Source organism: Grammomys surdaster, unplaced genomic scaffold, assembly GCF_004785775.1.
Source record: "Grammomys surdaster isolate TR1022 unplaced genomic scaffold, NIH_TR_1.0 126278, whole genome shotgun sequence".
Taxonomy (NCBI): Eukaryota; Metazoa; Chordata; class Mammalia; order Rodentia; family Muridae; genus Grammomys; species Grammomys surdaster.
The window spans coordinates 3,437,276-3,452,494 of record NW_021621078.1 but is presented as its reverse complement, the minus strand read 5'-3'; the positions used below and the strand labels follow the sequence as shown (position 1 = coordinate 3,452,494).

General features: G+C 37.3%; 1 protein-coding gene across 2 annotated transcripts in view; it reads left to right on the top strand.

Annotated features, from left to right (window-relative positions):
* Positions 1-15,219, top strand: part of Nf1 (neurofibromin 1) — a 244,273-nt gene that overhangs the window by 116,977 nt on the left and 112,077 nt on the right. Inside the window, exons 28-31 of one of the 2 annotated variants that reach the window (XM_028759209.1) lie at positions 631-792; positions 925-1,028; positions 5,257-5,392; positions 9,809-9,871. In XM_028759209.1, coding sequence (XP_028615042.1) covers positions 631-792; positions 925-1,028; positions 5,257-5,392; positions 9,809-9,871 — 465 coding nt within the window. The remainder of the gene's footprint in view (positions 1-630; positions 793-924; positions 1,029-5,256; positions 5,393-9,808; positions 9,872-15,219) is intronic. The other variant, XM_028759210.1, reaches the window with a different exon arrangement.

Sequence of the window (15,219 nt, the reverse complement as noted above, 5' to 3'; positions counted from 1 at the left end):
TTCTTTATAGCTACTGATATTTTCTCTGTCTTCTCTCAATGTTGTTTTAACAGTGAATTATAGTTTTATTAATTGTGTAAAACAAAACAAAAAAACCACAAAGCTTTTGTAAAGAATGAAAGGGTTGTTATACAAATAATAGAAAAGTTAGCCTCAGTCATAATTCTAGTTGTACGTAACTCTGACTGAAGTTTGGGTTTTAACTATCTAGCTGACCCCCTTCCATTCTGATTTTTATATAATCAGAAAATGTTTGCATTTTTGTTGTTTTTTTGGCCTTGGTCATATTGTATTTAATCATTTCTAAGAAAACAGTCTGTTCAAAAATAAACTCTTATTTCATGATGTAATTTAGCCAGATCCTGATGTCTTTCTATCTTCTGGTAAAGCGTTAAATCTCTCATCTTTCACTAGTTAATTTTTAGCATTAACAGCTATTAGAAACAGGGTTTAAAAGTCATCTATAATAGCCATAGGTAAATCTTAGGAATAATAAGTTATTGTTTACCTTAATTAACAGGTGATTGTGAGCTTTAGCTCTGCCTTTTTTCTAACTTTTTACAAATTTTTAAATCTACCTAAGAAAAAAGTAAAATTGTTCACAGAAACACAACTGTGCTTTGTTACTAGGATGAGCTGGCTCGTGTTCTGGTCACTCTGTTTGATTCCCGGCATTTACTCTACCAGCTGCTCTGGAACATGTTTTCTAAGGAGGTAGAATTGGCAGACTCCATGCAGACTCTTTTTCGAGGCAACAGCTTGGCCAGTAAGATAATGACATTCTGCTTCAAGGTATGTGTCATTCACTTTGTGTGCACGGGTGCACTAGGTTTATCAAGAAGACATTATTTACAGAATGTGTTCGGTTGGTTATCTTTTAAATGCAGGATGTATAGATATGTGCCTAATTGTGTGTTTCTTTAGGTGTATGGTGCTACTTACCTACAAAAGCTCTTGGACCCTTTATTACGAGTCATTATCACATCTTCGGATTGGCAACATGTTAGCTTTGAAGTGGATCCTACCAGGTTTGTCATCTTGTCACAGTTGCTTTCTCACTCCTCCTCAGTACTGCTCGAGGCCACCCTCATCTCACGTTCCTGTCCTTGGTTTTCTTTGTTTTTCATAAAGACAATAGGTCACTTGTGTAGCCCAGCCTGTCCTTGAACCTGTAGTCTTCCTGACTCAGCTCACACTACTGAGATTATAGCACTTCTCTTAACTCTTAAAAGGTTTGTAGTTTTTACACGGAAGGTTATATACAAACACATTTTTCCTTAAAGAATAAAAACATTAATAGAGATCATTAAAGGTATCACCTATGGATACTGTTCTAGTTTAGTCTGTCCTTTTCCCATTCTTTTGTATAAACATATATGTAATTTCAGAAGATGTATATTATAATGTGACTGCTTCATTTTAAAAGGTAACACAATGAATCTGTGGTTTACAACCTAATTCTTTTGGTGTAGCCACAGGTCTTAGATCTTTCCGTGAAAGTTTATGAAGATTAGTGTTATTCCATTATACAGCTGCACAGTATTGCAGAGTTTAGCTCTGTGGATTTTTATGTAATAGCATAGCCCTTTGACTTTTGCCAGAACTTCCTTATTATTGGGGTTTTGAGACAGGGTCTCACAGCGTAATTATGGTCGTCCTGGAGCATGCTATGTAGATGAGCTGGCCTTGAACTCTCAGAGATTCACCTGCCTCTGCCTCTCAAGTGCTAGTCATCTGCTACCACACCCAGACCAACCTCCTTATTCGTATTCTAACATTGTCTTTTCCATACTCAAGCTATTTGCTGTGGAAATGATTTTGTAAATGCAAATGGAGCTCTTTGTTTTGTTTTGGTGATGTTTATAATTGTACTTGGGTCCTTCTGCATGCTAGAAAGTGCCCAACCACTAAACTTATCCCCAACCTTAGCAGAAATCTTTCTGATACTTATTTTATGAGAAGCCATCAGTGGTTTTCTGTTGACAGCAAAATGCAACACAGATTGTTTGCTCTGTCAGAGCCACCTTTTACTCATCACGTGCATTTCATAGTCACTCTAAGCTCCAAGGAAAAGTACATATTTTTAAAATGTTTTTGCAGAAGGTTCTATGGGATTAGAGATCCTGACAATGTTATATCTGTTTTTAAGAAATGTTATTTTTGTGTATGTGCTGGATACATATTTGCGGTATACATGTGAAGGTCAGAGTACACTTCCAAGGATCAAAGTCAGATCAGCAGGTTTTCTTGGCAAGTCTCTTTATACATTGAGTCATCTTGCCAGCTCAGTCCTTCATTTCTGACCATGTTAAAAAATCAAGACGGCAGACTCAGTATATGGCTGATGGCTGAGTGGTAGATAACTTGCCTAGTAGCATGAGTCCTTGGTTCCATCCTCAGCAAAACACACACACACACACACACAGGCATGGACACACTATCTAAAAAGATATAGGAAAGGGAGACATTCATAAATCAGCTGTAACTTTTATTTTTGATAAAAATGACTTTCGAGGGGCTAGAGAGATGACTCACTGATTAACAGCACTTGCTGTTCTTCTAGGGGACCTGTGGTCAATTCCCAACATCCATATCAGATGGCTCACAGCTGCCTGTAACTGCAGTTCCAAGGCATCTCCTGGCCTTGGAGGGCACCTAAATGTGTGACATGTATTCACACACATAAACAAAACCCTTGAACTTGGTGAAAGAGACCTTAGATCCCCAGGGTACATAGGCTTGTTGACACTTGAGACTGTGACCCACTCTCACAAGTCAAGATTTTGAAAGTCTACTCTCTATGTTCACAGGAAGAAAAAATGGTTAAGAATTCTGAAGGGCTGAGGACATAGCTCAGTGATAGAATGCTTGCCACAAATACATGAGGCTTTGGGCTAGCTCCCTAGGGAAGGTTAGAAAAAGGAAAGGAAAGGGAAAGGGAAAAAGGGGAAAGGGAAAGGGAAAAGGGGGACAAAGGGAAAGAAGGGAAAGGGAAAGGAAAGGGGAAAGGAAAGGAAGAAGAAAAGAAAAGGAGAAGGGATGTAGGGGAAGATAGAGGGCCAGAGGAACAAGAGGAGGGGGAGAGAGAGAGAGAAAGAGAGAGAGAGAGAGAGAGAGAGAGAGAGAGAGAGAGAGAGAGAGAGAGAGAGAGAGAGGGAGAGGCTAAAAGAAAGAAAAACACCTAGCATAGGTAGTTTAGATTGAGTTTGGCTTTTGCCATTCTGGGAATCAAACTGTGGGCACACATATGTTGTAGAAGTTTTCTGCCACCGAGTTACGTCTCTAACTGCAGTAACTTGTCAGAGGACTGAAGTCCCCAGGCAAATCACCATTGCAGAACTTGAGTAGAAACAGTTGAATACAGAGTGTCAGAGCTTATCACAGGAAGAGCTGCTGGAGCCACGCCTCCCAGGACGGTGGGAATGGTGAAAGGGGAGCTTAGAAATTTAGAGCATTAAATATACATCAGAAGGGGAGAATGATACTCTAAACTCACACATTAAGAAATTCAAGGGATAGACTGGAGATATGGCTCAGCAGTGAAGAGCACTGACTGCTCTTCCAGAGATCCTGAGTTCAATTCCCAGCATCCACATGGTAGCTCACAACCGTCTGTAATGTATCTGATGCCCTCTTCTGGTGTATCTGAAGATGGCAATAGTGAACTCATATAAATAAAAAAATAACTCTTTAAAGACAACAACAGTATGCTCATATAAGATTAATTAATTAATTAGATAAATCTTTTAAAGGAAAAAAAAAAGAAATTTGAGGGAGAGGAGGGGTAGGAGATAGCTCAGTCAGCATGGGTTTCCTGGGCAGGTGTGAGCCCCAGATCGCATGTGAAAAGCCTGCTGGGTAGGCCATTGGTTGCTTGCTCCCTTTAGAAGCTTGATGGTGCCTTCTGGGGTAGGGAGAGCCAGTCCTGAAGTTGTGTGTTCTAGAAGGAGCAGTTTCGTTGTTTTCAGTCTCAGGCGAGGATTCCATGTGTGAGTATGCTGTGTCTGCATCATTTCTACTCCAGCTCTTCCTGTCTTTCTCCAACTGCCGTGTGTGTGTGTGTGTGTGTGTGTGTGTGTGTGTGTGTGTGTGTGTACATGTTTATATGTACACAACCTACTGCATCCAATTTACATTGCCCTTATTTGCATGTATTTAGGGTAAACACTTAGGATTGAGGTCTCATCTTTGAAATAAAATAACAATGCCAGAAAAAAAATCTGGTTCTTCCTCCCTCAGTAACTATTGGTAGTCTGTAGTTCTTCATCTAGGGGTGAAGCCTTGTTAAAATCTTCTTCCATTCACATAGGTGTGTCATTCCTGCTCTGTTGAAAAGACACTGTTATGCAGTAGTTGACCAGGTTCTCAGGTTTTTTACTGTCAGTCCCCCTTTTCCTTGATGTTCCCTGAGCCTTAGGTATAAGGTTGTGTTGTATGTGTTGCATTTGGGACCAGACAGCCCACCGTCATTGACTTAGTCTCTACAGTTTCACCACTTGTGGTTCTAATAACCTTAAAAACTGTAGTGCTGCTTCCTACCTACTAAATCAGCTCAGGTTGATCATCCAGAAGTCAAAAAGATTTCAAAAGCTAAAGCTTTTTGAACATGTGTTGGCACTCACTAGTGCTACCATTACAGGTGTGAGCTCAGTCTGAAGGTCACACTATGGTGAAAAGAGAGACTTGACTCCTAGAAGTTGTCCTTGAGCTACACACACAGACACACACAGACACACACATACACACACACACAAAACATATAACGTATCTAGAAAACCACACAAAGCACTAGTATTTCTATACCCATAAAAAAATTCTCAAATATGTAATATCTATGACTGATTTTTATGTTAAATCCAAATTGTTTTTGTCATAGTTGCTGATGTTTTGTGTGTTTTTGACTGTGTCCTGTAGTCCATGCTGGCCTCAAACATGCTACCAAACTAAGAATGACCTTCAACTTTTGGTCCTCCTTTGGGCACCTTCTGAGTATTGGAATTTCAGTTTGGGGTTTGTTAGTTTGTTTTAGAGACCTGGTCATTACTGTGTAGTTCAGGCTGGCTTCAATAACCACCACTTGTCTCCTTATGAATACTGGAATTAGTGTGAGCTGAGCACCTGGGGTTAGAACTGCACCTTTTTTTTTTTTTTTTTTTTTTTTGCAAATTTGCTGTTTATTTTAATGAGGATCAAAATTCTTGTGAGATTTTGTTTTAACAGTCAGGTATGTTTGGTTTTCCCTTTCCTTTGTTACAGGTTAGAACCCTCTGAGAGCCTTGAGGAGAACCAGAGGAACCTCCTTCAGATGACAGAGAAGTTCTTCCATGCCATCATCAGCTCTTCCTCAGAATTCCCCTCGCAGCTTCGAAGTGTCTGCCATTGTTTGTACCAGGTATGCTGGAAGTTGGAGATTGCCACCCTGAGTCCAAAGCCAACTGAGAGAAGTGCAGTGTGCAGAGTCAGCTCCTGACCGTCATCTGGACATGTACTTGTAATATGGACTAGAGAGGTAGCAAAATAGTTACCAGCACTGACTGCTCTCACAGAGGACCAAGGTTTGGTTTCCAGTACCCACATGGTGCCTCACAACCATCTCTAACTCCAGTTGCAGGGGAGCCAGGTCTATCTTCTGACTTCCTGAGGCACCAGGCATGTGCATGGCACATATACATACAACCAGGCAAAACATTTAGACACAGAAGATAAACTAAATCTAAAAATAACTCTTAAAATGCTACCATTAGATCGGCTTTACATTTTCTTCATTTAAAGAACTTTAAGGAAAATAAATTAATCTTCCTTGTGTTGAAAGCAACTAATAATTCATTAAATGTAGTGAAATGAGGTATATTAGACATTTTTGCTTATCTTTTGCCTAAATTACTGACAGGACCTTTCACACTGGAGGCAAGTTCATTGCTTTTTTCGCAGTATAAATAATTTGAACTGTAATTTTGGTTTCTCTCTAATGGGTTTTCTCAAGTCAGGCTAATTGTCCTATGTATTTTATGTAGAGTCCTGCTTGTAAGAGAGTCCACCACCATTTAGTAGCTAACAGACTTTGGCACCCTATCACAACAGATAGTGCTCCTGAATTCAGATGTCCACAGTGATTCCCTCCGTGTTGAAAGAATAAGGCCTGTGTTCTTCTGTAACTTCTGTTTTTGAATTGAGTATGCAGTTTTAGGAATAATTTATTTATTCCTAGGAATTGCCTATGAATCTGTATTAACTTTTCAAATAGGAAAAAAAAAAAAAAGAAAAAAGAAAAAAGAAAAAAACCCAGCATAGGTCCTGGTTTGGAATAAGGGTGCAAATAGGGGAAAGACTGACACATGTACCAGAGCCCATGCGTCTGTCTGATTTTGCAGTATAATCCCAGTCGTTTTATCTTTTTTTGGCTTACAGCTTTAGTTGCTTAGAGACGTTAACATCATCGGTGAAATCACCATTTAAAAAAGCTGTGTGAAGTTGCAATGTGAATTTTCCTCCATTGCTATTTTAAAAGATGTATCTCTGTGTCTATAAAAAGAAAACTCTGCATACATAGAAATTTGACAAAATATATTTAGCATTCAGTTTCTGGATGTGTTATGACTTTACTGCCTTTTCATAAAGCTCTAAGAAGCTCAGGAAGCCCCACATAGGTTTTCACCTAGTTGAATGTGCTGTGAGAGGATGGGTTAGTTGGAATGGTAATATGAAGCTTCATGCATTGCATGTTTGTTTTCTCGTAGCTTTACTCTTAGGTGTCTCTTAACATTCAATTCAGTTGTTTTTCTGTTTGTAAAATGAGGTGGACAAGAAATAGCACACATTTAAAAGTCTGAATCAGCTTCTTGGTTTTTAAGAAAGAAAATGAATTTTCAAAATGACAGTGGCCTTGTCTCAGTTGGTTGAAACTGAGTGAGGAATGTGTCAATAACACCACATTATCTGCCTACTAGACTTTAATAGAACTCCTCCTGTGGCTGTTCCCATAATGTAAGATGTGTTTGTTTGTACTATCAGCAAACTTGGGCACCAGTTTGAGAGCACTATACTAGTAATGTAAAAAGAATTGGACACTTAATAAGTATGTGGGAAATATTTCATGAAGGAATACATTTATCATTTCTACTTGTTTAAGTAAGCAGGACTCTTGGCCTTCCTTCCTAGTTAGGTATGGAGGGAACTATGAACACAAGGAAGTGCTGACTGGTGGCTCACTGCTGCCCTGCCCTGCCCTGCACTGCACTGCTTAGAGCACACCTCACAGCAGCCTGCATTGCCCTCACACTGCAATCACCACATTAAAGTTTCGCGGAAACACCATACAGACATTACACTATGCATTATATTGTAGTGGGTAAAGTTAATGCAGACTACCAAGGAGCAAAGTTTTTGTTGTAAGATTTTGTTTTTTAATAAGCAAATTTTACAGTGACCAAAAACAAAGATAAAAATAAAAACGCTTCAGACCCAATGTTTTTCATTGAGTCTCTGGTCTCTGTCCTTAACTCAGTTTTCCCTTCTCTTAATTTCTGCTTTTATTCTTTTCTTTTCCTTCCTTCCTTCCTTCCTTCCTTCCTTCCTTCCTTCCTTCCTTCCTTCTTCTTTTCCTTTCTTTCTTTTTTCTCTTTCTTCCTTTCTGGGCTTTTGCTTGCACTTGTAACTTTGGCAGTGACATAATGGCACCCTTGTACTTTGGTGCTCTGCTGGGAAGGATGGGAACCCATTTTTCTTTTTCTTAGTAAACATAGCTCCTTTGAGAATCCACTGGGGAAACTTTGGAAGCTAAGTGAGTATATTGCTAGCTGATTTTACTTGAGTTCACATTTGGGTCTTCAAGCTTTTATGTATCTTGTAATCAGCTCTATCTATATATTTGCCTTTTTTATTCAGAAAAGATGGTTAATGCTATGTAAGAATAATACATAACACAATAATATATAATATGATAATAGTTGTAATATGTTGTAAATGTATGACAGATTTATAATTAAACTATTTTTCTCATATACTATTTCTTTTCCTTCTGATAAATTTGGAACAAAGAGAAAATAATTTCTAGAGTGGATATTCACTTCCGGTGAGAAAAATGGGAACTAGCTACCGTGATCTTAAGTAAACACTGTCTTTCCCAGTGAAGTTTCTTCTTCAAATGAGTTATACATGTGTGTTAAAGCTACAATTGTAATTACATACCATACTTGAAAAAAAACTGAATATTTACATGGTTATATTTTTTGTAAACTGCCTTAAAGCCTGAAGCAAAGCATGCTGAAATGAGCTTTTACCTCTGCTTCCTAGGCCTAGGATGGTGCTGCCATCTAGGTATACAAGAGCTACTGGATGGATGGATGATGGGTGGATGGATGGATTTAAAACTGAAGGGGTTTGATGCCTTATAAATCTGGATCAAAAAATTTGTATTATGGTTAAGTTGTTGTTTTGAGAAAGTGTCTTTTGTTACCCAAATTGGGCTTGAACTCTTGGTTCTCTTACTTTCACATCCCAAAGGCTAGGATTACAGGTATTTAGTGCTATAACTGGCTCTTATTCTAAGATTGTAAAATATTAAAAATAAACAATAGTTGGTATCATCCAGTCAGAAGTTTTAATTCTGAAGAAGTCTTTACTGTAGAGGTGAACACTGTGGTGAGACGGCACCTCTGTTTGGATTCGCATGGATGGTTTTGGCTTTTGCACGGGAGAGGGCAGTCTGATAAATCGTCATCTATGATGAGTGATATTTTAAATCATACTTAAATTTGATTCTACAATATTGTCTTCAGTTTCTTAACTTTTTTCCTAGTTGATGCTAACATTCTTTTTCCATTAAGGAATTATTTTTTATTATTTCCCCCCAAATAACAGCAACTTATTTCAATATTTTCATTAAGAAATTATTTTTAAATTCTTTTTCCAAATACAGCAGCTTTCAATAAACTGAGTAGCACCATTTTAGGAATCATTCTGTGAGTACTGAAAGATGAGAGATTATAACAACACTCCTTTTTTTTTTTTTTTCTTTTTTTACACTCCCTTTTTGTTTTTTGGTTTTTTTTTTTTTCTCGAGACAGGGTTTCTCTGTGTAGCCCTGGCTGTCCTGGAACTCACTCTGTAGACCAGGCTAGCCTCCAACTCTCGAACTCAGAAATCCGCCTGCCTCTGCCTCCCAAGTGCTGGGATTAAAGGCGTGCGCCAGATGGGCTGGAGAGATGGCATAGCCGTTAAAGGCTAGGCTCACAACCAAAAATAACAACACTCCTTTTAAAAGATGGATTTTAGATTCAGAATCTCTAAAGTTTGTTTTCTGCACATCTAGCCATTTAATTTTTTATTTAATAACATCCTAATTAACTGCTAGGTATTGGAAAAATAACTCAAGTCAATTGAAGGATACACAGAGAAGTATTTTATTATATATCAGAAAAAAATTATGTAGATACAATGTTTTCAGTGTGTGATCTACTTCATAATAAATATTTTATGTAAAATTTATCAAAAGCTAGGAATTGACTCAAGTATAAATATTCCTGAGATTTGCTTGAGGACAGCTTTTCCATGACTTATAGCCAGAAATAGTAGACATGATTGGGTCTCAACATTTCTTGCTGTTTATTTTATGCTTGGCTTAAAAGTGTAATTAAAAATTAAAATCCAGAATTAAACTTCATCCCTCAAAATTCAGTTGATTTCTACTTTTCTGTTGGTTTCATTTGTGTTACATTTTACCGTGTAATTTTATGTACAAGCCAACATTGTTTTTGTTGCTGTGTGTAGTCGGTACTGTGACTTGTTTGTGCTCATCTCTGTTCTGTAGGCAACTTGCCACTCCCTACTGAATAAAGCTACAGTAAAAGAAAAAAAGGAAAACAAAAAATCAGTAAGTTTGGAGAACTTTTTATTAGCTGTTTCTTTCGAAGCAAACCCCAAATCTTTGCTATTTGTTAAGAACATCTTCACTTCAGCTATTTGACCTTCACTGTGAAATCATTCTACTAATTCTGGCACAAAATAGCTCTCATTTCGATTAACCCTGGAATTAAGTTACACTGAAACATTCTCTGTGTTCCTTTGGTTTGATTTACCCCAAAGGCATTTTTTGTACATTTATTACATTGAATACCCTTGATCTAATTTTATTGTTATTTTTTAAATTATAAATGAATGCGAAAGAAACTTAATTTCAAGGCCTTAGGAGATGCTGACTGTCTTCATTCTTGCTTCTTGTTTGCAGGTCATGTGAGTGGTTTCTTTTTTCTAGAAGCAAAAGCATTTCTTAGTAAATACATTGTGGATAGGAATGTGACCCTCTCCACCCCCCAGCCTCTGCCCCACATAGACATTAAACTCAGGATGTGCATGGTAGAGCTACTGAGACCAAGGGTCATTTCTTAACTCTGATCTCAAAGTTGTTACATTTTAATTTTTTACTTTTTATATTTTTATCTTGATAGTCTCAGCCACCCCTGATTTAGACATCTGTGCTTAGATCATAGAAATTTTAATGCTGATGTTACTTTTACTTCAGAGAAAATCCAGTGAAAAGAAAACTCAGTGAGGTCACAGTCACACAGGAGCCTCATTGTGCAAACATGACTTGAATGTATTGCCTGCTTCTGACTTTGCCTTCTTGTAAAAGGAAGAAAGTTATGATTCCCATAATTATTTTCTTCCTGCAGCTATCATTTGTTCACAGTATAACCTGCATTCATTTTTAAAATAGCATCATCGGTGGATAGGACTTACCATTATCCACTGATGGGACTTACCATTATCCACTGATGGGACTTACCATTATCCACTGATGGGACTTACCATTATCCACTGATGGGACTTACCATTATCCACTTTGGTCCTGTCGTTGTTCACTTAATCCAAATGATTATAGAGAATAATGTTAAAAATAGAAAACTTTCACAAGTTGTAGGGAGTCTTATTTAAAAGGAATAATTTAAAATCATATTTGTCTGGTTTCATCTTGCATTTCATACTTTAGCTTTACATATAATAAAGCTTTACATTTACAATTGTATTTCAAATTCAGAACTAAATTAAACTTTAGAGACTCATACTTTTATTATGTCCATTCAGAATTTTCTTTTTGAGTATATTACTTGAAATTGAACATCTCTGAACAAATGGATTGGATTGGATGGCTCTCCTGCTTAAAACATTTTCCTCTAACGCTTCAGCCTTCTAATTCTCAGCACCGTGGGTTTAACATTACACCTCATCACTGGAAATTAATCTGCTGTTCCTAACATTCTTGTTTCCTGTTACACTAATATCGTTGTGCAGCATAACATAATTAAAGTCAGGCTTTCCGTGTTTCTCTAGAGCATGTATTACAGCCTTCCTAACATTATTTATTATGGTTTTATATAAAATTATTCCTTGGAATTTTTTAGTAGATATTTCATATATGTATGAAATTTTGGAATGTATTTCTCAGCACAGGTGGCAGTCTTTAAGAAACTAAGAGAGTCTAATTGGCAGTACTTCAGAACAGATTCTATAGTATGGAGATATGCTAATCATTATAAATTTAGAATGTCGTTTTTAAAAGTTGTTTAACAGAATCTAATTTTTTTGCCTTTGAGAGCAAGCTGACCTCCTTTGTAATAAGTAAAACATAGGAAGTTTGAGTTTGGGGTGTTTAGCTATGTCAACATATGACAGCTGATTCAGTTTATTATACTCAACATAGTGTATACTGAGATTACTGGGGAAGTTGCCTGCCTAACTCAAGACTTTCAGGATTTTATGTATAGCTAGTGATCCTCTGTTGATATGTAATTTATCATCTGGTTTTTGTATTTCAACTGTACCTAGGGAAGTTTTGTGTGTGTGTGTGTGTGTGTGTGTGTGTGTGTGTGTGTGTGTTGGGGGCGAGGGTTAGCTGATCATTGACTTTACATGTAGAATGTCATTTAGATCCAAATTAGATTTTTATAGAGTTGGAAATAAAGAGCAACGTGCCAGATATAGTGGCACATTCCTTTAATTTCAGCACTCAGAAGGCTGAGGCAGATGTATCTCTGAGTTGGAGACAGCCTGGTATACAAAGCAAGTTTCAGGACAGCCAGGGACACACAGAGAAATCCTGTCTCAAAAAGTCAAAAACAAAACAAAACAAAGCAAATAAAAAATTTAAGTATGTTGTGTTGGATAAAATTCCAAATTGATGTTAAATAGTGGTGAAAGAAAGGGTTAGTCCTTTATAAATTGACTCATGAAACTTTTTATATAGTATCCCTATTAGTTTTAAATGTTGTTAGGTTTTAGTTCCAAAAATATAAATACCACTGTCAAAGAGATACATATTAAAAATATGGATATCACTGTCAAAGAGTTACATATTTACAATACATGAAAATTTTTCTGAAACATGAAGTTTTGACACTATTTTTAGACCGCTGGAAAGGGTTAAAAGTCATAGTACTTTCTTACTAATTTTATAATACTCTTCTTAGAAGATAATTCAGACTTTCTTATGTTCACAAGCTGAGTATTTTCAAATATAAACCAGGAAACAATATAAGTTGTGCTTTATAAGATCTTTTTCCTAGAGACAACCAGCAAGTAGCTACCTTTTTTGTTTTTGTGTTTTTGAAACAGACCTTAAGTGCTGTAAGCACCCAAAAGATGTTCATAGCAGGCTTGCCTGAGCCCATGGCAGTGCTCTTGCCTTGGTCTCTCCCTTGCAGGGATTATATATGAGAACTACCACACACATCCAACCTCAGAAACAGCCACTTCCAAACATACATTTTAAAGGCTGGGTGCAGCCATTATTAATATTTATAAAGAAATTTAATAAACCAACTTGTTCCTTAAGGACAAACTATGATGTTGATTGAGCCTATTAAAACTATTTCACAATTTTAGTGGGTTAGACTGAAAATATTATTATTTTAAAAACAACCCACTTAAAAGGGCTGGAGAGATAGCTCAGCGGCTAAGAGTACTGACTGCTCTTCCAGAGGTCTTGAGTTCAATTCCCAGCAACCACATAGTAGCACACAACCATCTATAATGAAATCTGATGCCCTCTTCTGATGTGTCTGAAGACAGCTACAGTGTATTCATATAAAACAAATGAAGTACTACAACAACAAAAACCCACCCTGCTTAAAATTAAATCTAAGTATTTGATGGACTAGGAGCATGACTTCCCAAAAAGCAGTTTTAGTCTTCTTCCTTCTTCATGATTTGCTCTGAAAACAGTTCAGGGTCTTGTTACTGATATTTTTGTCTCTTAATTAAAATTTGGAAATTCTAAAAGAACTCAGTGTCACCATTTGTCTTTGGACATTCTCTCTCTCTCTCTCTCTCTCTCTCTCTCTCTCTCTCTCTCTCTCTCTTGATTTGATTTTTCAAGACAGGGTTTCTCTGTGTAGCTCTGGCTGTCCTGGAACTCACTCTGTAGACCAGGCTGGCCTCAAACTCAGAAATCCGACTGTCTTTGCCTCCCAAGTGCTGGGATTAAAGGTGTGCGCCACCACTGCCCAGCTGCACATTCTGAAATTACATGATGAATCTGATTTTTGCTTTCTTTTTTTTATCAGATCTGGGATTCTAGTACCTCAAAAGTTTAAAAACTATCCTAGAAAAGTAAACTTGAACTTTCTTAATTCTGTATGCAAGACTCTATTTCAGCAAAGAAAGACAGCTATATTTAGCCAACTCCCCAATTTCCCTGATTTCCTAAGGTTCTCCCTGGGTGCTGTAAGCACCCAAAGAACTATAATCCAGAGAAGCTCCCTGAGCATCACAGTATACATAAAAGGGAAAATAGAGCTCACAAGCCTCTCTGCTGCTAGTTCCTATAGTGACTACCCCAAATAATCATCTTCTGAAATCTCTTTATATAATTTTTATCAGAAATGATAGAAAATTATTTTGAGATTTTAGGCAGTGGGTAAGGACACATTTATGATTCAGATTCTAGGGCTGGAAAGATGGCACAGTGGTTCAGAGCACTCGCTGCTCTTGCAGAGGACCAGGTTCAATTCCTAGCACCTACATGGCAGCTCACAACCATCTGTAATAGTAGTTCCGGGTATCGGGCTTATAAACGGTGTACAGACTTACATGCGGGCAAAATGCCCATACACAGAAAAAAAAGACATAGTTAAATAAATAAATATAGACCCCACAAAGCACAACATGCGTCATAATAAAGTGAAATAGTCAGGAGTTAATCTGGAGTCAAGTCTGTGAATTAAAGATAACTATTGACACCCAGTAAAGAAAAGTAAAGTGATAGGCACTTCTGCGCATAAACCCCGTATTTTTATTTTTCTACCCCAAGAGCCTTTGAGATGCAGGGTGTCTTTGTGCTCCCATTATTGTGAGTGCTAGGGCTTCACTATCACAGTTAGCCACAGCAATTAAAATAGCTTTTGACTATTGCATGTTCTATGTATATGTTATATACAAAAATTAAATTCTAGAACAATTCAGTTTCCAAATGTTAACTTAAAATGGGAAATATTAGGAAGAGGTGAAAGGCTAACCAGTTCTGACATTGTCCCCTGTCTGGTGTGCCTGTTCTGCCAGTTCTGACATTGCCCTGTCTGGTGTGCCTGTTCCTTTGCACTCTACACAGAACATATTTGTTATAGAGAGGATAGGTCCATTTACATTGGCTTCCTGTTACTTTTCGGGGAGGGCAGCTATTTCCTGGGCCTTGAAAGGTGTTTTTGTTTGTTTTTAATTTCTTACTTATTTGGCAGAAAAATAAATTGAGGTACATAGAGTGTGGGGATTCTCTCTTCTGGTGGGATCCTTTTTTCTTTTAGGTTCCCAAGAATTCCTGTTTCTCCTGTGGTTTAAATAATAGGTAGATCCTTATATTAGGAAGCAGGCTCATGAAGAAAAGTGACTGGCAGGAACATGGCTTGTAAGTAAGTTTTTTCACTCAGTAGAAATCTAAGCAGAGATGTATATGGTAAGTTGCACTGAAATGCCAATTTTAACGGGTGTGCAAAGTGTTAGCTGTTCCTGTTAGGAATAGAGTGTGTAGGAGGTGTGCTGTTAGAATTTCATCTCTCAGGGCCTTATAAAGGTCAACTGTACTTTTATGTCTGTTAATCTTAGAACAATATGTTAACCTTTGTGTGAAATTAAGTCTACTTTTGTTGCCCATAATAATTTTGAAATAAAATCTTTTTTCAGGTTTCTTCTATGAGGAGATTTTTCTTCTCTTTTAATTGTGTCTTTAAA